Source organism: Ruditapes philippinarum, unplaced genomic scaffold (assembly GCF_026571515.1).
Source record: "Ruditapes philippinarum isolate M1 unplaced genomic scaffold, ASM2657151v2 ctg2203_1_1_1_1, whole genome shotgun sequence".
In the NCBI taxonomy this organism is placed as follows: Eukaryota; Metazoa; Mollusca; class Bivalvia; order Venerida; family Veneridae; genus Ruditapes; species Ruditapes philippinarum.
Window position 1 is genome coordinate 1,898 of NW_026862420.1, and position 24,318 is coordinate 26,215.

General features: G+C 32.8%; 1 protein-coding gene across 1 annotated transcript; it reads left to right on the plus strand.

Annotated features, from left to right (window-relative positions):
- Positions 1 to 246: 246 nt before the first annotated feature.
- LOC132719021 (protein turtle-like) lies at positions 247 to 22,664 on the plus strand. The gene is made up of 8 exons (XM_060702755.1): positions 247 to 540; positions 8,530 to 8,808; positions 12,302 to 12,595; positions 13,009 to 13,302; positions 16,855 to 17,148; positions 21,096 to 21,245; positions 21,591 to 21,618; positions 21,800 to 22,664. The coding sequence occupies exons 1-8, from the start codon at positions 294 to 296 to the stop codon at positions 22,008 to 22,010; spliced, it is 1,797 nt and encodes a 598-aa protein (XP_060558738.1). The 5' UTR covers positions 247 to 293; the 3' UTR covers positions 22,011 to 22,664.
- The last annotated feature ends 1,654 nt before the right edge of the window (positions 22,665 to 24,318 follow it).

Here is a 24,318-nt window from a genome sequence, read left to right on the forward strand (position 1 = left end):
CACACAAACACACAATAACACATGTATTACAATTTCAATGATAACAATTTCCACGCTAAATGTGTTAACGTACAAAATCATTGTATTTTAATTTGTAGTATTAAAGATGTGACATACATAACTAATAAAATACAGAAAGATTTGTCGAAGCGATACCTTGCTGTTGACTTATACTAGTGGTTTAACAATGGTTTACTAAAGTTTATAATATCTGTCGTGAATATATTTTTTCATTTTTAGATAAACCAGACAGACCAGTATTCAAAGTCAAAGGTACCACCACTATTCCTAATATGAACTTTATTGATGGAAAATCAACCTCTGTTGTCTGTGAAAGTAATGGTAAACCTAACCCGGACAGCTACAGTTGGAATAAAGTAGGAAGTCCTACTACTATAGCTGGGGACAAACTCACATTTAACCCTGTCCAGAAACAACATGAGGGTTTTCACATATGTACAGCACAAAATATGATGATACCATCAAGCGGAGATGCACAAATAGGAAGTAATAGTTCTGACGTTTATATAAATGTAATATGTAAGTTGACCTATTTTCTTAATTCTAAAATGTTTTAGTAGTTTACTGTACTTAAAAGGAACTTCACTGAGGTTTGTTGACATGATGGAACTGAAAATATTTTTCCAGATAAATGTACCATTTGATGTACTTTTAGACCACTAATCATTGTGCAAAAATTCAGATCATTCGCGCACTTCTATTTTCTTATGTAAAAAAATGATCCAAAATGAAAAGCGTTTAAAAAATAAATTTCTTAACTATTTTTGCATATATTTCTGTTTTAAGTGCCCCAGCTCATTTGTGTTAGAAATTCAAATGTTATGTTATTATGCTTTTCAACCTCAGTGGAGTCTCTTTAAAGTAAAACTGATGAAATAGAATAAACAAAAACATGGATTTGAAAATCGGGAATGTATAGCATTTTGGTTCGTGCTCTATTAATTTTAAGAAATATAGCCAATAAGAATGAAGGAGGGATAAATATTTTCATTATTTTAAATAAAACGTTATCTTCAATTTCTAATATAGTTCTGCTAGTAAATAATTACAATGTTATTTTAAATTAGCATTGCTTCATTCTTTTTTCCTGCTTTTTTATCCGTATTGTTTGAAACTTTACATTTTGGTGTATATATAACTTTATATTAACTTGTTAAATGTAAATGAAGCAAACTAATTTTATACTTAAGAGTCATCATTCACAATCATTTTATAGAATAGGAAATACTTGCCCGCGATAGCTTAATCGTTTTAAACTAGTTAACCGTGGGTTATTGGAAACATGTGTGTGTAATAGATGAAAATCAGAAGATTACAAAATTGCTGCAAGCATCTTGATGTTCCTGTACTCTCACTTTATTAATTACATTGTAAAGTAAGTCATAAACGTCTGTTGGGATAGAAAACCACTTTTCACAAAGACACTGTTTTCAACCATGTGTTCAAAACATCAAGTATTATTAGTCCCCTACCGGTTTACCGGAGGGGACTTTAGGTTTACCCTCCGTCCGTCTGTCCGTCTGTCCGTCCGTCCGTCCGTCAGTTTGTCCGTCCACAAAACTGGATCCCGCGATAACTTGAAAAGTATTGAAAATATTTTTATGAAACTTAGTATATGGATAGATGGCAGTCTTGAAATTATGCACGTCTTTTTATTTTCTTCCTATGTTGAAAATTCTGGTTGCTATGGCAACAAATAGGCTGAAAATATGGCAAATTTTACACATAAACTGGATCCAGTGATAACCCTAAAAGTACTGGAAATATTTTTATGAAACTTATATATGAGTAGATGGCAGTCTTGAAATTATGCACGTCTTTTTCTTTTCTTCCTATGTTGAAAATTCTGGTTGCTATGGCAACACATAGACTGAAAATATGGCAAATTTAAACATAAACTGAATCCAGTGATAACTCAAAAGGTACTGAAAATATTTTTATGAAACTTGACATACATGTATGGGTAGATAGCAGTCTTGAGATTATGCATGTCTTATCTGTTCTTCCTATTTTGAAAAATTATCTGTTGCCTTGGCAACAAATAGGCTTAAAACATGGCAAATATAACAATATTTGTGATTAGTCAAAAAGAGCTGAAAATGTTTATGAAATTGCATCTTTAATTCAAGAGTTATCTCCTCTTTAAGAATTTTGCTTTTAAAATGTTATATTTTGGTAACAGGGATGTTTCAAATATTAACTTTAGAGTGTCCTTCAGTCCGTCTGTCTGTCTGTTCATAAAAACTGTTTCCTGTGATCACTTTTAAAGAACTTTTCCAACAAATTTACTTAAAATAGAGAAAAATTGAAACATTAGTGAATGACCAATGGCCCTTCAGAATGTTGATGAGGTTCTAACCGGTAGGGGACTTATGGATTGCTTGCAATACTATGATAATTGCTTGTTTTGTTTGTAATGCCTAATTCTAACATTCCTGTTTGCTGTTATTGTTGATTAGTTGTTTTTGTCCATTCATATCATAACATGTATAGTGCGTAATTATGTAGGTATATATTGCATATCATTCCAGTTTTACTTGAAAATTTATAACTTTATCAAAACACAATGTTTTTTAATAAACCACCCGTTCCCTCCTTTAATAGAGGGTCTCACACATTGTAACTGTAAGGAGACAAGTTAACTTTTTCTGGTGGGGGTTATACTTAAAACATTTTGTTGCATCAATCAATCTATATCCAATGAACCCGACAAGATGCTTCGAGTGAATTTGTAGGGTTTTTTTGTTTATAGGCAAGTAATGAAAGAGTAGAGAGTTGTCTTCAAATTTGATTGATTAAAAAGAATCATAATTGAAATAAATTTTAATTCTGATTTATCTACCCCTGAATGTAGATGCACACCTTGAACGATTTTTCCATCTATGCACAATTGTTCACCTTCACAAGGGCAATAAGCAGAATATAAGTCAACCTTTTGTCAGCTAGAGGTCAAGAAAACAGTTGAAGATTAAATAATAAAATGTCAAATATTACCCGTCCGCTCTATTAATCGTATACACCTTCAGAGATTTACCCGAAGCTCTAATGTTCTCTTTCAGAAGGTAATGTGCAAAACTCATGCCATCATTTAGCAAGCGCATGGGTAGAGGCAAGTCTTAAAGTTTAATATTAGTCAATTTGTCAGAGAAAATTATGTCTGCTCTTAAAATCCTTTACCTCTTTCTAGATTTTCTTTTCATTTTGCTTAACCCATAATCGATGTTCAAGCTTAAGGACAAGTTCAAAGCTGAAGGTTCAATAATTATTCTGTGTATACTTCACCTCTTTAGACCGGGCTCAAATTAGTAACTCCTTAATGGTATTGCTTCAAATTAATATTCAGTCGTGCTGTGTAAATGCGGAACTGAAGATATTCGTTGCATGGCCTGTGGCAAAGATTTAGTTTAAACATGATAACCTTGTACGTGTCCCAAGTTGAAGTATTTACAATTCTTTAGCTATATTTGTTAGTGGAATAATGTGGAAAATATCATGCTTCAAATTGTGACTCAGTCTAGCTTATATGTCATGGTGCGGCCTTCGTTATTATAACCCGCCTATGACTTACTAGTCGAATAAAAAAACATCTGCACGTCCGTTATACTTCCATGTCCGGTCCATAACTTAGACATTGTGACGGCGTGGCCAAGTGGTTACCGTGTCGGACTAGTAATCAATGGATAACAGACCGCGTGGTTTAATCTCTGTCATGGGCAAGTCGTTGTTTCATAGAGCAAGAAACTTTACATTCATAACTTAGTAATAATTGGTTCCAATATTGTTATAAAAAAAGCAATATATCAAATGTTTGTTTAACGTGTTAACAAACATTTTGAATATGGTGTTTTGTTGCAGCTTACTAAAACATAAGTCAGTCTAGATCAAGATGTCTCAAACATTTGTTTGTATGTACCTCCATAAATTTCACTTTTTATGCCAACGTTATATTTAAAAAAAAACATCGCCCGTCCGGCTTTGCGTCCCAAGTAAGTCAACATTCTTATCCGGACTGTGTCTTTGACATGCACTGAGGATTTTTAAATAACTTTGCACACCTGCTATCCACATCAAGTCGAGGAACAACGGCCTAACTTCAAAGGTCAATGTCACCTATATAGTTTGAAGGTTTGAAGGTTAACATTCTCACAAGACGATTTGAATCTACATATTCTTGTACGGACTGTAACTGTTTTATACATGGAAGGATTTTAAATTACCTAACATTTATGTCTACAACATCAAGAAGACATGCCATGTCGATGACCAATGTCCCTACAACTTAGACCAAGATCAATCCAACAGTTTAAAGGTAGGCACAAGAAGATGTTGAATGTACATATTCGAACCAGGACTGAAATTTTGTCATGCATTAAAGGAGTATTTTGAATTAGCTTGGCATAAATGTCTACGTCATCAAGGCAACGTGTCGCATCATGTCATTACCAACACAGGTCAAGGTCACACTTAAGTTTGAATGTACACAATCGTGCCCAGGCTGTACTTTGTCATGCTTTAAGGATTTTAAAGTAGCTTGGCACAAATATCTGTCACATCACGACGACTTGCCGCGTCTATAACCCATATAACTGCCTCAAACGTCAAAGTGGTAAAAATACTAATTTAGAAATAAAAATATTACAGATAACACTTCATTTTACAAGATCAAATATGAAGCAGTTAACTTTTTATTCTTTTTTTCTGTCATTATAAATATCTACCAAAAACTTTTCAGGGGCATTTTTCACATTTTGCGTGACAACACTTTTTAAAAAAGTAAGAGCTGCTGGTGGAGTATTAATCCCCTTTAGTGATAGCTGTAGTTTTTTTTATATTTAAGCATTTAGTTGACATAATAATACTATTTGAAAATCCTCCGCGCCCAGAGAATTTCAACTTTGACGCTTGAATCAATATTGCGTACTTTTCTAGGTTAAAATCAAAGTGAATCTTTGCAAGAAACATGTTATTTACTAACCATAAAAGTGGAAAGTATAACTGTTACATATGAATGAGGGGTTGTTAAACAAAGTGATACCATGCAATATGCTGGCTTATGTTATATAAAGCGAGTTAAAAAAAAAACAAAGAAAAATTGAAAGTAATGCATATTAAAGAGATAAATCAAGGAGACACAATATTATAAAAACAAGATAGTGCTAGACAAGGCTGTAACTCGGAAATCAGAATCAAGGAAATATTCTATCGTTTCAGGTCCAAACAATGTAAAATTACTTATACTAATATGTAGATCGTAAAAATAAATATGAAAATAATCAAGCGATATGTATATAGTAAAATACATTGCACGAACTTGATTATGCGATACAAAGTTATTGAAAGAAATTAACAGTATCACAAAAAGTCATGATGCAAATATTACTCTAGATTGCTGATTTGATCATTTTAGTAACCTACATGTATTTAATTGTGTTAGCAGTCATTTCGATGGCAATGTGAACCTGAAAGTCAATGATTTAAATTTGTATAAAATTAAGCATATTGCTTTTATTTCTTATTAAGTATCTGATGAAATATTTAATGATATGAAATCATAGAAGACAAAGTTATTGTCTTATCGGTCAGTCGGTCCGTCTAGCGGTCCGTTGCATTTCCTTGTCCGGAGCATAGCTTGAAGATTAATGGGTAGAATTCAATAAAACTTCATACAATGGTCAAGCACATTGAGAGAAAGTGCAGTGCAAAAGAACCATAATTTCATCTTGACTAATTACAGAGTTATTGCCCTTTTTTATTTTTCCTTGTCTGGTGCATAACTTGAAAACTACTGGTTGGAATTCAAAACTACTTCATAACAATGATCAAGCACAAGAAGAGGAAGTGCAGTGCACAATAACCAATAACTTTATCTAAAGTAATTATAGAGTTATTGCCCGTTTTTAAATTTCCATTGCTTTTTCTTGTCCGGAGTTTAATTTGAAAACCACATGTTGGAATTCAATACAACTTCAAACAATAGTCCAGCACATTGAGCGGAAGTGCAGTGCAAAAGAACCATAACTTCATCTTGACTAATTACAGAGTTATTGCCCTTTGTTACTTTTCCTTGTCCTGAGCAAAACTTGAGAACTACCGGTTGGAATTCAATGTAACTTCATAAAATGATCAAGCATAAAAAGAAGTGCAGTGCAAAAGAACCATAATTCCATCTTGACTAATTACAGAGTTATTGCTCTTTGTTACTTTTCCTTGTCCGGAGCATAACTTGAAAACTACTGGTTGGAATTCAAAACTACTTCATAACAATGATCAAGCACAATAAGAGGAAGTGCAGTGCACAATAACTATAACTTTATCTAAAGTAATTACAGAGTAAAAGTAATTACAGAGTAATTGCCCTTTGTTAATTTTCTATTGCTTTTTCTTGTCCGGGACATAACTTGAAAACCACATGTTGGAATTTATTACAACTTCATACAATGGTCAAACATAGTGGGAGAAAGTGCAGTGTACAAGAACCTTAACTCCATTTTGACTAATTAGTTATTGCCCTTGATGGTTCCTTTGTCTTGGAGCATAACTTCAAAAGTAATGGTTGCAACTCAATGCAACATCATACTATGGTCAATCAAATTAAGAGGAAATACAGTGCATAAGAACCATAACTCTATCCAGAGTAATTAAAGAGTTATTTCCCTTTGTTACTTTTCCTTATTGGAGAGCATAACATGATATATATTGGTTGGAATTCAATACAAGTTCGTACAATGGTCATGTATCTTAAGAGGGAGTACAGTGCACAGTAACAACACTAACTCTTTCTTAACTCATTTTAGAGTTATTGCCCATTGTTTCTTGTATTGTCCATAATTTGAAAATTAATGGTTGAAATTCAATAAAACTTTATACAATGGTCAAGCGCAGTGAAATGAAGTGCAGTTCTCAAGAACCATAACTCTATCAAGAGTAATTATAAAGAGTGATTTGACTTTGTTACTTTTCCTTATTGGAGAGCATAACATGATATGGTTATGTATATTTAGAGGAAGTGCAGTGCACAGGAACAACAATAACTCCTTCTTGACTCATTTTAAAGTTATTGCCCATTGTTTCTTGTATTGACTATAATTTGAAAATTAATGGTTGAATATCAATGCAACTTCATACACTGGTCAAGCGCAGTGAAATGAAGCGCAGTTCTCAAGAACCATAAATCTATCGAGAGTAATTATAAAGAGTGATTTGCCTTTGTTACTTTTCCTAATTGGAGAGCATAACATGATATCTACTGGTTGGAATTCAATACAAGTTCGTACAATGGTCATGTATAGTAAGAGGAAGCGCAGTGCACAGGAACAATAATAACTCTTTCTTGACTCATTTTAGAGTTGTTGTCCTTTGTTTCCTGTATTGTCTATTATTTGAAAAAAATGGTTGGAATTCAATGCAATTTCATTCAATGGTCAAGCATAGTGAAATGAGGTGCAGTGCTTAAGAACCATAACTCTATTTGGACTAACTACATAGTTGTTGCCCTTTGTTACTTTCTTTTGTCCATTGCATTACTAATTGTTGGAACTTAATGCAATTATATACAATGGTCAAGCGCAGTGAGAAGAAGTGCAATGCACAAGAACCGTAACTCTATTTGACTAATAACATAGACATTGCTCTTTGTTACTTTTTCTTGTTCAGTGCATAACTTTCATTGGAATTCAGTACAACTTCATTCAATGGTCAATTGCTATATTGCTATAAGAGGAAGTGCAAAATATATTAACCATAACTTCATCTTCAATTTTTGCAGAGTTATTGCCCTTTGTCCCTGTATCTTGCCCGGTGCATAACTTAAAAAGTGATGTTTGGAATTCAATGCTACTTCATTCAATAGTCAAGTGCAATGAGAGGAAGTGCAGTGCTCAAGAACCGCAACTCTTTTTGCACTTATTACAGAGTAATTCAATATAACTTCGTCAATAGTTTACCACAGTGAAAGGAAATGTAACGTACATGAATCACAACTGTACTAGTAATTTCTGCGGGGGTATTTATCACATTAAGTGATAGTTCTAGTTATGTTTTGTTATATTGTTACCTTTCATATGTAAACAGGTTATTGATCGGAAACCGTTTTTTTCCTACGAGGTCAATATGACCTTGCCCTTTGACACCTTCACCTAAAGATTTTATGAATGGTATTATAAAAGTCGGGTGGGTTATATTACCGTTATTTTGGCATATTATTCGGATATTATGTCAAAGCTTCATCTCGGGGGCATTAGTCACTTTTCCATGACAGCTCTTGTTTTTAACTATCCAGCACTAGAAAAGTGGAGAGCACTGTCCATGATCAAGTCATGTTTACATTTATTTATTCAAGTTTGTTTTTAAGGTGATGACTATTTAATATTTTGTTATATAATAATTAAAGATTTTTTTTCTATATAAGATTAAAAATGAGTAACACATTACTGTCAGACCAATTGGTGTATGTATGTTAAAATACTTGATTTACAATTCCCTCACTCAGTTTTTATTGTATATTAACAGATGCTCCAACGATGCACACTTTGGACAATATAGAAATTGTTGATGGTTCAAGTTTATATTTTGCATGCCCTGCAACAGATGGAAAGCCCGCATCTACAGCATATGAGTGGACAAGAGACGGTGACATTAAAAAGTGGAATAGAAAAATACTGTACATAGACAATGTCACAAAAAATGATGACATGATATATACATGTACTGCTCAGAATGAAATGACACCAACTGGAGGTTTACCGGAAATAGGCATAGCCAGTGGATCATTTCATCTTATTGTGATGTGTAAGAGTTTTCTTTCTTTTTTATCAAATTATTTTAATTATCAATTAAATAAAAAGTATTGTTCAAAACAAGAAATGTTGAACGACACATACACCCCCTATTTAGCCCTTGACTGTAATTACTATTGGCAAATTTGTTATGGAAACTTGCCATAAATGGGTACATGAAATTAATCAATTATGGAAAAAATAAAAAACAAATTACGTACTAGCTACAAGCAATCAATTTGTGAAATAGAAAGACCTTGACTTTGAAATAGTGACCCCATTATAACTTATCGAAATTGAAATATGAAGACTGTGATAAATAGCTTTCAAGATATTAAGCGGTAACCATTCTTACAGTCAATGCCCCTGTGACCTTGACCGTTGGCCTTGTGACCAAAATAGCAATAGGAATCATCTATTAAATATGACCAATCAATGTGTAAAATATGAAGGCTTTGTGATAAATAGCTTCCAAGATAATGAGTGCAAACCATTCTGACATTTAAGGCCCCTGTAACTTTGACCTTTGACCAATAACCCAAAATCAATAGGGGTCATTAACTAGTTATGCCCAATCAGATTGTGAAATATGAAGACTTTGTGACAAATAATTTTTAAGATAATGGTCGGAAACCATGTGGTCTACCGACAGACAAACTGACCGAACGACCGATATTATCAAAACAAGATACCCCTTCTTTTTCAAAGGGGTATAATAAGTCATCAATTTTATAGGTTGATAGGCTGCAGGTCGGGGAGTGTTATTAGGTACACGTTAACAGTCCTTTTTATGTGCAATATTAAAAGTTTGTGAATTAAACAATTGTCTTATAAGCACTCCACTGTGGTAATTTGAAATGATTGGAATTGAATTTTATAGGTCACAGTTAAATGAAGTTTCAGACCAATACATTTTATGGGAAATTCAAGATCATTTGCTCCCTCCATTGATTCCAGAATAGTTATACATATTTTGAGAATAGACCCAGAAATTTAAAATTGTCGCAACGCTTGCCACTGAAATCGGATTACGAATGCCTAAAAATACGGTTTTTAAGTTATTTCTGAGAAATGTTAATCACCTTTTGCATATCTTATTGTCTAAAGTGCGGAAGCTGATCTTTTTATGCCATTGTTTTAGCCTTTATGAACTGAATGAGTTTATTTAATTAGGAAGTAAAGTTTTTTTTATAAATGCAAAATATGGAAATGAGGAGTAATTTTTTTGTATATTCCAGACAATTTTTTCTTTACATAATTATGTAGTTTAAATGACGCTGTAAGAATAAAATGTAATCATTGTTTTGTGGTTCTTTGCAGTTTCAGTTCTTCTTAACCTTTTTTTATATTGGCACGTTCATACTACTAAATTTTATGGGAAGACTCGGCATAAACTTAAGTTTTGTACACTGGATTATGCTTTTTGTTGGTTTAGTAAAATGGTGATCCTAAATATTAGACGGTTTAAAACAAAGAAATTAAAAGAAACAGATAAATACTGACGTCACTCATTTTGTTCACAAGTAAGGACTGTGATTCTGTCACTAATAAACATTACTGATCTGCCATTAAACAAGGCGTCACCATTATTTCATTTTACAGTTGCGACCTATAGTAAATAACAAAAATGATAATATCCTTCATTGAACCTTTCCTTTTACACACATTTTACCGCAACTTATCGCACAAAGACTTCAAGCTAGTCCTACAGTCAGTTTGTCAATTATTGTGCCTCTGCCGTTAATGATGCAGTCGAGAAACCTTAACATAGGCCTTTTTTTAAATTTCTAAATGGATTATCTTCATAATTGTACACAATAACCCTTTACACAAGACTTTAGGAAAAACAGGCTCAAAGGTCAAATGTTTGAAATTTGCTTGATTGTTAAGTTAATTACTTATAAATGTGATATTTGTCTGGATTGGACAACCACCCTTTCCTTTTACCGTGACTGTGTAAGCTGAGATCGTCATAACATCGCTATTTATTCACAAATTTGATTGATACTTGGACAACAGAACACTTTTGGCATTATTGTAATTAGCTAGACAGTCAAGGTCAAATTATTAAAACTTTCTTCCCGATTTCCTTTTTCTAGTTTAAGCTAAGTGATTTTTTCAACAACAAATTGGCAGACATAGTCCTTTAGCTAATATATGGAAAAAAACTCATTTCAACCTTGAAACATCTTCATTGAACTTCATATTCAGATTCAAATGATTGATGTTTTGCTTGATAATAGGCTCAACTATGCACAAGGTGCTTAAAGTGAGCGTTCGTGATCATATTGTGTCTAGCGTACATTTTCCGTCAGTGCGTCCGTTGTCAAATCGTCTTATCTAAAGGCGCATGGCGTAGATCTTTGCTATTTTGTGTGTAGCATCATATTATGTAACTGTACAGAAATTATACAAATTAGACCTTTGGGTTAAAATTTGCCCCAATCTCAGGGGCCATGGCTTTCCTTTTTTCAGAAAATACTTCAAAGATAGTTTTCATGAAAAATGCACGAGCTATAGCTTCGATATTTAATATGAAGTCTAGTAGATTTCTACAAACATTAAATAATGGCCCCAGTGTCAAAATTAACCCTGCACCAGGGTCATGCATTTTTCTGATATGTATGTCAAAATATTGAAAATGATTACGTCTGGTTAGGCTTAAGCTTAGATATTTGACATAACACATATAACACATATAACAGAGCTTTACCAAGTGTGTTCAAATCATAGCCATGAGGTCAAAATTATTACCGCCCAGGTGTTCCTTAGTTTATGATGAAGATATAGGCATAGATAATTGGCCAGAAAGATGGTCTTATGGGCCAGTGGACAAGTTTGTTCACATAATTGCCCTGGCGTCTAAATGTGCACTTATAAATAGAACACTTATAATAAAACTGACCTGTTGGATAACTCATATTTGACTTTTACATGTAAATAATCTAGACCATCCCGCTGATATGTCGACAACTTTAAATCTGCTTTAGATTATATATTTACAAAACAATACTTTAACAAAAGATTACATATATCAAAACTGTAAATTTGAAAAAAGTTTGATATGACCTTAAACTTAACTTGACCATGACATTCAATGTTAAACTATTAACATTTGCTTGAATTGTAATGACGTTCATAATTATTCACAAGTATTTGACTGCTACTTAGACCAAAGGGCATTTATGACAAACGAGACATGATGTTAAATTCAAATGTATCCTTGGTATTTTAATAATATTGAACATCAAGGTGAATTAATTATGCAATTTGAATTTAAATTTTTACAAAAAATAAATAAATTTTGTTAAATTAGCTAATATTTACTTTATATTTAACTCGGATGTGTTTGACTTCAAAAATAACAAATTGTTGTGTAACCGCTGCATTTTGTTGGTATCAGATGACCACATTAAGTATGCTGCATAGTAAAACTCTTTTTAATGATAAGGTATTTGTTTACATATTTTTATTGCTTAATTATGCATTATTTTGATTTTGTTCAGATATGGCATCAATAACATCATTTATTGTCGAGGGGAGTCATAGTTCACAATCGTCGGTAACCGTAGATGAGAAAGCAGACGTACAATTTCTTTGTACGGTAGACAGTAATCCTGGCTCTAGTATTGTAATACAACTACCAGACAAAACAGTTCAGAGAAAAGAAAATGCAACAGCTTTGTCTTACAATCACGCAGGGGCAACATGTCTTGATACTGGTGTATATATATGTTCTGCTAGTAATCCTCATAATAAAGGAAAAGCTTCTGAAAAGAAATTAAATCTTTTTGTCAGATGTGAGTTAAGTTAGAAGTTTACACTATTTTCAACTAAATTGCATATTTATTGTTTTTTAAAAAGAAGACAGTGAAATTGATATTTTATAAATAATTTAGTCAATCTTAAAACATGTATCACAAAAAGATCATTTGAAACATTAGAAATTGTAAAACAATAACACAATTAGTTTTGTTTACAAAAACGTTTATACACTTAAGATGCGCATTAATTTCTTTCTCTTAATCAAGTACACTGACAGATTGCGACGTCCCTTTTTGAAAAACAGAATACCTTTGTATCAATATCGATTAAGTGATCTGCGATATCATTTGTATTAAAATCTATAAGCATCGCTATTCTAGTTGGTGAATTTCACTGTTCTAGTTTATTACATAAAAAAATTATAAATGCTATATATTTTACTTCTCAGGCTATCCGCGGCCATTGGTGACAGTAAAAGAAAATGTGACCAGTGCCCTTAGAGTTAAATCTTTATTTAGCTTTAAGGGACTTGCATACCCAACACCAACATTTACATGGTTGAGAAAACAAGGAACAACATGGAAAGAACTGTCAAACAATACTCTTGTATCCATATCAACAACAGGAGTAAATACGAGTCTTACTATTAAAAATGTGTCACAGTCAGATTATGGAGAATATCAGCTGAAGATTGAGAATGAAATTGATATGTTTATACAAAATTATACTCTTATTCCAGAAGGTAATGATATTTCTTTTTATTCCTTACGAACAAATTCTACATTTCTGTTAGGAACCTGCTTTTTGGGGTGCATAGTTTCTAGTGTCAATGTTGCATTGTTATTGACTATTTCTGTGAAGGCCAAACTTACAAAATACAAAAAATAAAAATAACACTATAAATGGCCCCTTACCACCCATTTGGTACACATGTCCATCCGTCTGCAAAACCTAATTGTTTTCAATGCTGAAAGTAATACATTTGCCTCTTTATGTCTAACCTTTCATTTTTTGTGTTAAATGTCGGTCTTATGCACATGCTAAAACATAAGCTTTTTGTGCTCATTTAAAGTAATACTTTCTTTTATTAAGATCCTGTCTGCATTTATGTTATACGCATATTAAAAGGTGTCACGTTAAATATTTTAAAGGCCTTTGTTATAATTCAATAACACGTTTTAGAATGCCTTTGAGTTGATAAACAGAAAACAACTGGTATTTAGTCAACAGCTGCCTCACAGATCTGGGCACCTGCTTATATGGAAAAGTAGGAAATACGGGGATTAATAGCATAAAAACAGATAATTTGCAAAAATGCAAACAAGACTCGAATAAATATCTGGATAATATTGTTCCATCGCAAACATAAAAATGGCAAAATCACATGCAAATTGCCGGCTCGGTTTGATTAAGTCTCTAGAGGGAGACTCAATTTTTAACACTCAAAAGTGTTGGAATCAATCAGATGGACCAGAAAACAATAAATCTGTTAAATTTTTCTCTTTAAATAGTTGGTAAAATATTGGTATTTCGTTCATGTTGATCATGTCATGTGTAAGATTCCCGTCGCAATGATTTTTGATAAATGTCACAGTCCCAATGTCTGAAATGCGAAAATGGTTGCTATTGAACAACTAAAAGAAATGACATTGTTGTTGAAATAAACAAGAATTAATATTTTGATATTCATAACTATGAAGACGCTTGGAAAGTTACTTGGTTAGAGATGTTACGATTATTTAAATTCAATATACATGATCATAGGCGCTTCACGTAGTTCAAATTCTATACACTATCATTACAATCAGATAAAGTTTGTAAAGTTCATAAATACCTAAAACTAAAACAACTCCATATAGTCCTTCTTAATTTGCTTAAAATTGACCTTGTGAGGAAAGTAAGTATTGTTTTTTAAAAGCCTATAAAAATTAGGGGTCCTTTAATATCAATGTACATAACAGTCAGTATCATTGGCAGGTAAAGTTCATCGGTTAACTTGTGGCCTTTAAAAGCAAGTCTGAAAAGGCACTAATGTCCACACAAAAATTCACTGTCACCAAAACTAATAAGCCAGAGAGTGCAAATAAACAACAAGAGCAGGTTAAACAAGGTCATGCTCCCCTAATAGGTTTTGGACACAGCAAAGTGTACCTTTAGTAGTTTAAGTGTTATATCCCGGACAAAGTTTAAGAGTGTGATAATTACAAACTTAGGCAAGGCAGAGTTACAAGTTTTTGCTGAGCACTTCTAATTAATGAGATCTATCTAAAAACTGAGTTTCTTGTTGATACTTTTTGTTGTTTCACAGTATACCCGAACAAAGCTCAAAGTGTAAAACTGAACATAAGGCAATAATACCAAAAATAGGCAAGGCAGAGTTACGGTTTTTTTGCACAGCACATTTACCCAATCAGATCAATCTACCTTATAAGTGTCATGTTTATATGTATTATACACTCTGAGTTATGACCAGGACAAGTGTAAAAATGAACAAAGGAAAATTACTCCAGAAAAAAGCAAAGCTGAGTTACGGTTCTTTTGCACTGCAGATCTAACTACCTACAAAGGGCAATTACTACAAAATTAAGCAAGGCAGAGTTACAGTTCTTTTGCACTGCACTTAAATGAGATCAATATACCTACTAAGTTTTTTTTTTTGTTGATACCTCTTGTTGTTTCAAAGTTATGTCCCGAACAAAAAAAATGAACAGACGGACTCACTCAAGAAATGGTACCTTTGATTTTTTCGGTCATTTTTAGTCACACAAGGCATAAAAAAGACACACACGTAAAAACGGAATGAATAGAATCAAACACAATGTACCGTTACCTATTGTTCTCCATATTACATACAGTCGAACTTCGTTCGCTCGAACTCGGAGGGCCTGTGAAAATTTGTTCGAGAGATCGGTAGTTCGAGCCAACCGAGGTTGAACTATTATTACGTTGATCAACTGCCTAAAGCTTCCTAGCTTACATCGGTCGAATGATAAATGCGTCAATAGAATTGTTTGTTAATACATCTGTTCGTCGAATATTTCACGTTTCATATTTAGAATTATTATCCCAGTGTTTTATAGTATCAAATGTACGCTGTGTTAATCTATATTCATGCATATAGTAATTGGTTGAGTTTGATTCAATCACACCAAACTTGTTGAACAATGTTCAAAATATATTTATATGTTTATAATTGGATGAATTCAATTTTAAAAAAATAAATGAATGAAATATTTATTAAAAACATTTACAGCAGCATCTATTTATAGTCATTTACTAAAATAAACACACATACAAGTATCATTCTATAAATAGATAACACTGTTACGATTCACTTAACATGAACCACGGTTGTAATTAAAGCCGTCTGGGTAAACGTCATTCTTTAACGGCATGCATTTTTCACTTATTTCACAAGTTCTTTTTATCGTTCTTTTTACCATAAACGGCAAATCAACAATATTATCATAACAAACAAATCGATTACAACACCTCTTATTTTGTATCACCTTTGTCACGATCACGAGGTGTTAAAAACATGTGTCGCCGACTGTCATTTATTTCGGACATACCGACTTGTCTTTTTGTGTTCGACCGAAAAGGTGTGATTTTCACTATATTTCTGCCGAAGGGACCAGAGATCAGGTTCGAGAGTTCGAGCGATCGGTGTTCGAGCGATCCGAGGTAGAACAATATATATTATATAGGAATTTTGCCGGGACTGGGTGATGAGTTCGAGCGAAGGGAGGTATTCGAGCGATCCGAGTTCGAGCGAACGAAGTTTAACTGTAATTTCCTCTTGGTTTGTACGGTTGGACAGATGAACGGAAGGACGGACAAAACGGCGACTACATGCACACCATTCGGAACGCATAAAAATGTAATACATATGGTTACTGCAAGAAGGTTATAAACTTTTAAATTAAAATATTGCAAGCCACGTCAGGTCAGTATAGTGCACTGCCAAGTCAAAGAGAGCCTAAAGTACCATCTGGTAGGTTACTTCTTTAACCGGTATAAACATAATCGCAAGAAAAACATTGTAAAACCTATTTCTGGCACACAAAAATGACGCAGTGAAAAATTCTTGGTCGCAAAATAAAATCAAGCCCAGAAACAAAATAAGCAATTGCTGTTTATTTTTGGGTGGCCAAGGAAACAAAAACACTCTAAAAAGTATTAGTTAGTATTAGCGGGTTTGACCGTGATTAACATAAGTTGCAAGAACTAGTTTTGCCATCGAGCGTAAACATGTATGTTCAAACCAGTAAAAAGAATACATTTTTATTAAAAGGTAATCCAGAGAACCCAGAAGAATTTCAGCATTTGTGCAAAGAATTGACAGAATCATCTTTAACAGTTCAGTGGAGACCAGGCTTTGACAGTGGTTCAGGTCAGACATTTGTACTAAGATTCAAGAAAAATTCAGAAATGTTTTGGACAGATATTGAGATTCCAGACAATGGAGAGAAAATAATGAACTATACAGTTACCTCACTTACCAGTGGAACACATTATGATTTCGTTTTATATGCAAGAAACAAGTTTGGAAATTCAAGCCAAACAAACGAGTTGGGAATCAGAACAGGTAAAACAGCATATGTATACATGCATATAAATTCATTTACTTAAAATTATCTTTACAAACAAAGTTCTGTTAATGCAATGTTTAAGAAACAAATATAAATAAATTTTTTGCGCTTGCTTCTTGGAATGAAAGTTAACATTTATTTGAACGAGTTTATTTTGTATCTGATAATAATTTTTCCAATTTTAATCTAAAATCATTTTACTTTCTTGCATCGAAAGGCAACAAAGTAAGCATTTTCTATTTACTTACAATGCACATTCTTTTAATCAAATCATACAGAAGCGCAATGCAGATGTACTTGTAAACCATGGGCCACCTGCTGTAAATGTGTCAGAACAGATGGTTTTGGATACACCAGTTTGTACGATGCTAGTCCGTAAAATAGAGTTTACGAATTGTCTATAATTTCTATTAACAAATATTGAAGAAAAAAATTCGCTTTTCACTGACTTATTGTCAATTAGCTTTTATAGAATCTATCAACGTTTAAACTATATTTAAATAGACAGCCTTACAATTATAAATAAAACTAATATTGACGTTGTAATTAGTGTACCTTTTGTATTTTGTCGTACAGACAAACATGCAGAAACTGTCTAAGATTATCTGCAGATATTTTCTATGGGAAGAAGCAGTGAAACTTTATTTCCTACTAGTAAACTAAATTTCGATCGATTGTACTTGTATGAAGTATTTGATTTCATTTGGATTTTCTGGCTTTCTCAAAAATTTCCTAAAAGTGCAGTTTCGGGTTAAATATAAATTTTATAGAAATGTATTCTGCACTTCAGTGTATTCTATTTTAGTCCAAATGTCATTTGATATTTTCATGGGACATTCACTGTTATTCCGTTTAGTACTTCGAAATGAGAAAAACTGATATTCGTCTATATGCTAATAAATCTGCTGGTAGGTATCGATCGCAGTTTTTCATGGTACTTGTTTCGTAATTTGCTGTTGAGCACTCCGTTCATCCTCTCGAATAAGCCTTAACACTTGCTTTGAAGAGTTCCTTTGTAAAGAGTTGCTTTACAGTTCTTCACAGATATCTGTCAACAAATCTCTTTCCTTAGGCTGATGTAAAGTTACGTCTTCTGTAACTCAAAACTTACTTTTGAAACTATTTCAAGCCGTCCTTTTACAAAGTTCTTCCCACCTGCACGGTTTCAAGTAAACGTGTGGCAAAGTATACAGCTATATACATATATTGCAGGTAAATACTGCCATTCTCTGTCACTGATACATACGCTGTTTTTAAGTCAATTGCTCCTCTATCGCACGGTTCCCAATTTATCGGCATTTATCGGCAACACCCAACATCTCTCAGTATCCATGGCCATTGGAAACCTGTCATAATTATGTCTACTTGGCTGTCAAATTAAATGTTTACTCACATTGGACTCAAAAACTGTTCACAAAGGCCGCCGGAACGAACGTCAGCTAGTACGCATCAGTGTTCTTTAAAAAAAAGTGGTTTTCAGAAGAAAGCTCACCGATTCCTACTATGCATTTTAAATGTGCTGCTTCTTTGGTTTAAAAAAAGGTGTCTGTCGGATCTGCTTGGGCCCAAACCCTTTTACTAAACTGTCAGCATGAGCGATGAATTCCAGATGTATCGATATTGTTGTCATCTAAACATTTTATTCTTTCTGTTGTTCCTTTCAGAACTGACTTATCTTGTCAAATCCATATAGGCCATATTAAAGGGTCACATATCCATATATATATACAGAGATATTAACATCTGTATTGCTTTGCAGAATTACGAATTACAACGTGTTAACAGATTAGCAGGATTTTCTTTGGTTGGGCAATATCTACAGTTCCTTTTATTTATCAGTTTCTTTATTTCTTGCCCTCTGTTTTTTCTAAGAATCGTTTTTGTCTGTTTTTTGATTTTCTGAACATATGAAAGTGATACCTCTATCTATTGAACATGTACGTAGTAGATAACTTGCGAGTCGATAGCCTACGGCAGCGGTCATCAATTTCAATCGTGGTACCGACAACGTTTTTAGAGATGATACACTGTTCTTTACTACGACAAATGTAGATTTCTGCTTTCTGCAAATATAGGCTACAGGGCTATAATATTGTTCACTGGAATCACCGAAGACGTTATTTTTATATGTGCCGCCTGTTCTAAGACAAGACTCGTCTTCTAGGTAAGCTCGTGTTAAGTTTATAACATAGAATTTTAATTTTCACGGTCAGATTTAAATTCCTAACAAGCGTTGACCATCTGTGTCGTATGTCATCAGGTAATTGGGTATTCCGGGTATACTTGTGCTTCTAGAGATCATATGGCTTACTCTTTGCATGAATGGCAACGGGAGAATTAAATGCAACAAGCGGGTCATTTATCCGGGAAGTATGCTGTATTATTTCGCGTTTGGAAGCGTAGGCTTTTATGGGAATGTGTTTGTCTATGAATGATAATTCGTCTGTTTCTGTGTTCCATTGCATGCAAAGTACTTTGGTGACTGTGCCGGTGTCAAGAGCTTGTTTGTTCTCGGCTATCGGATGCCCATAACCTAAGGTTCAAACCTCCGTCTAACATAAAATTTCTGGTTTGTCGGAAAAATATCAACAAAATAGAGAAAAACAGAGTCGCAATTAGGATAAACGGGGGCAGGTTGCAGCAAACAGAACCGTTTTTAATCCAAAAGATTGAGTCTTCAAAGGACTTCTCTCAACATAAGAATTACTCAGCCGGAAAAAAATGTCGTGAAATTTCGTTCTTTCTCCTCTAATTGAAGGTGCAAAATTGCCTTTTCTATGTCTGCGGTATACCTATGATAACGGAAGAAGATGAGGCTACTTGTCAAGTCATTCAATATGGATGGTGTAGATTCAAGTTTCAAACATGGCAGATCATGTGATTGTTTACAGCTACAATCAAACGAGCAGTTGAAGATTTGTTTTTCACTCATCTGTTCATTTATGATTTTTTCCGTATTTTACTAACATCTTGGACTGTAGTTGCAATCAGTAGATAGCCTTTTTGGCGATATTGTAAAGGGTTGATATATAACATGGTCAGGTGTTCATTGCAATCTAGCAGAATATCTTCTTTCATTGAAGGTTATTCATTTTTCCGGATACATCACAAACTAGTTATCCCAAAATCAAAAGGGGTCATCTACTACATATGTCAAATCAATATGTGAAATATTAAAACTTTGTAATAAACCGTTTTTTATATAAGCGGAAACAATTTGGATATCAAGGTCCCTGTGACCTTGACCTTTGATCTAGTGACCCAAAAATACATCGGGGTCATGTACTAGTTATGACAAATCAGTATGTGAAATATGAAGACTTTGTGATAAATAGCTTTTAGGATAATGAGCGGAAACCGTTTAGACATTTAAGGCCCCTGTAACCTGACCTTTGACCAAGTAATTGTAAAATCAATAGGGGTCATTTACTATTTGTGCCCAATCAGTATGTGAAATATGAACACTTTGTGATAAATAGATTTTAAGATAATAAGCGAAAACCGTTAAGACATTTAAGCCCTTTGACACAGTAACCCTAAAATCAATAGGTGTCATTTACTAGTTATGCCTAATCAGTATGTGAAATATGAACACTTTGTCATAAATAGTGTTTAAGATGATTCGCATAAACCAACAGCCACATAAATGTTTATCCTTTAGTAAAGTCCTATGCGGTAAGTTAGAAATAGATATAAGGAATTGACCAACTCGCCTCTTTTTTATTTTGTTTGATATATTGAGGTATCGATTTCACTCATGTTTGACAGATGATTATTGGCAATTCCTGATGTTATTTCATGAAAAGTGCAGTGTCTGATCCTATACGTTTTAATTAAATAACATTACATATCCATGCAAGTATGACACTTCTGTCACTTCAACGGTACAAAAAACAACAAACAAGCAAGTGCATGTTAATGATAACGACTTGATTTCTTTCAGAAAGACCATTGGATTGTGAAACATATCGTTGTTTAAATGAAAGCTCATCGGCAATAATCGTTGGATGTGTCCTCGGAATAGTCATAATCTTATTAGCGGTTTATGCTGGTTACATCACTTTACAGTTGAAGCGAGCAAAGGGTGTCAAAGGTACACAAATTATTCAAATATTACTTCATACAGATCTCAATATTTAATAATAAATATTTATTTAGATATACTTTCGATTGTTGAAATTCATAAGCTTCAGGTAAAGGAGTAAACGAAGAAATATTACTCTGTCCGAAACGATTTCTAAATGATGTTGCAAATGAATTATATCGTGTACGTTATCATTTCTAGCAAGAGATTACATTGATATTCATGTACTAAAAAGGCATTTCATGCAAGATCTCATTTTTGTACATAAACTCAAAGGAATTGAAAATTGTATGTAAAGCAATTTCTTTTTGTTTAATGGCACTTTTATATGTGTTTATGCATTGTACATTTCAGAACAAAATGAAATACACGTGAACTCATTGTAAGTTAATATTTTCTTATATATTTCAATGTAAATACTAATTGATTTAACATCTTACCATTTTTAAGCGATCGGTAAAGTAATATAAGCACCTATTGTATTAATAGTTTCATTACTTGCTTATATTCTATTGTTGAATATGCATACGTTTTACCTTACATAAATTATTGACCATATCTAGGGAAAGAAGAGGAGTTCCAGACTATGCTAATCTATCATATTCAGCAACGGAAAGTCGTAAACACGAATGTACAGAAATGTCAAACTCCAAGTTTCCGAGTTCAAACGTTGATGGCAACGAGTATATGGTCCTGGATGACAAGTTAAGGGAAGACAAGGAGACATATGATGTCATTAATGTACAAAATAAGGAATTTTTTGCACACAATTGAGTAACAAGAAATGAACTTGTTTGAAAATATTATTAAATATTATACATGCAGTTTAGTGTTAAAATCGCGTAATCTTATAAGAATTTTTTGGTTGCCTTGTATTAAGTTATTTTAACGGATCACTTATTTCACAGAATAAACAATCTGAACAATTGATTGAATGATTTAAAAATGATACGATATATGAACTTTCTGTATTGTTGATTTTTATTAAATAATGTTCGAAACAATTTTATAAAGTACAATTCATGATTACATTTTCATAGTTTTAATATATATATACATGTATATCCAACACTAGCATAGAAAACCCATTTATAATAAAAAATGTTTTATTCACAAATATATAAGCTCTAATATTATTGATTGCCTTTTCAACGGAGTAATTTGTTTACTTTACCTTTAGAATTCTTATATTGGCTATATAAACAATGAAATACTAAATTCCTGTAGTTTTATTGCTTACATTTGAAAGAAGTAATATAATGATCTCCAGAGACTTGATACATCTTATTTGACTCGTTTAAAAAAATCGATGTTTAGCCTATACATAATAATCATTTATTTCTAACAGTTATTTAATGGATAAAGCATTCAAGTTTTTTTTTTGTTTTAAGTGCATTTTGATAGACATCCTGCATTGTTTAGATTGTGTTAACAAACAATGTATACTGTTCATCAGGTTTGCTTTCGTATTAAATATTTAATGAGAGTTAGTTTAAAAAATAAATTCTTAAAAATAGTGTGCAAATCGCCTATGTTTTAGTAATGCTATGAATCGTGTATAAGTTTTTTTTTAAATTTCGGTTTCTCTAACCATAATTTTTAAAATAAGTCTAGAAATTATAAAGTGTTTACTTTTATATCTTCGAATTTGCTTATTTTATGTGGCCTTTTTTAATTCCTTGGTAAAAAAAAACAACTTGTCAACAACTCACAGCATTAATTAGTATTTGTTAACATGTTTAAATTCTTAGCTAAGTTTGACCGAAATACCGTATTCGTTCTGTGTATACATACTTTTTTGTTTGAGGTCCTTAACCGAAGACTGACGGAAAGGGTCGAAAATATGCCATTGCTGATTTGTTACATTTAGAATCTCAATTTACACACAGCATTTAATGCATATTATTAAAGATTGAATTTGTTAATATCGAAGAGTATAACCAAATATAAGACTTTAGTAATTTTGACTCGATAATAATTATTAATTTAAATTTATTAAACTAATTGTTTAAAATAATAGGTTGTAATATTGGTTGTTTTGAGTTTAAAATAGCATTGGTATATACATTTAGATGTTATTGTGATCTTTGGTATCAAAGATTACAAAGCAAAACTACAACAACTTTTCCTTTCTAAATTTGTTAGATTTTATTAAAAGTAAAAGTCAATCACTTTCTCTCTCTCTTCAATTATTATACATTGTTAGTTGAATTGTATTTGGTGATTACTATAAAAGTAAGCGTTTATTGTATCATAGTTGGGGACTTTCTGTTGATAATGTGTCAGAGTTAAATCGTATACATATAGTTAACTGGAGTGCAGGTATTAGTTACCCGCACTCCAGAGCATGCCCATTGATTGGCTCATTTTTGGCGGGGTTTATTTATTGTGACGGCAGAGAAAGGGAAAGCGGCAGAAATTTCATATTCAGATGCTCGTTCATTGGTTACTTTTTACTCGGGTTTCATACTGTGACAACAGGGAACGTGTTTTTATGTTTGACTATGATACAAAATAGAAAGAACATCAAATGTGTGTGTGTGTTTGGGTTTGTTTACCCTCGCCACCGGAAAGAGACCATATTGGCGAGCATATACTTCATTTATAACCTTTTAAAAAGGGGGAGCTGAGGTTTAATTACTTATTGTTATATCTGTACATGTGTTTATGTGCATACCATATCCCCCATGACAGGGTAGTCTCTACGTACAACCTCTGCCATGGGAGGAAGATGGGGCAATCCCATACTAAGTTTGAGAAATCTAAAATTTAATAATTAAAAAGCACTTATTTTAAAATTGGCCAAGACGTTAATAGTAGTTACCGTCTTTTATAACAGGTCTATTTGATATTTAATATAACTAAAAAAATTTGAACATCAAAACACTCGGCAATCTGATTTATACTCGGGGGCGTACAAATCAGATAGCTTCGTGTTTCGATGCTCTTTCTATTACTTGTTAGTAAGGTAATTCTAAGTTAAACTTAATGTTTAAATGAAGAATATATTATCATATATAAATCTGTATCAAACAAATTAGAGCTGGAAACTTGGTGTTTTTTGTTATTCCCTACAGTAAAG

Excerpts from the sequence above, each read along its gene's own strand:
- LOC132719021 (XM_060702755.1), top strand. The coding sequence starts at position 294 with ATGAACTTTATTGATGGAAAATCAACCTCTGTTGTCTGTGAAAGTAAT. Across the intron at positions 541-8,529 it reads CGTTTATATAAATGTAATAT|ATGCTCCAACGATGCACACT; the intron begins GTAAGTTGACCT and ends GTATATTAACAG. Across the intron at positions 17,149-21,095 it reads CGAGTTGGGAATCAGAACAG|AAAGACCATTGGATTGTGAA; the intron begins GTAAAACAGCAT and ends GATTTCTTTCAG.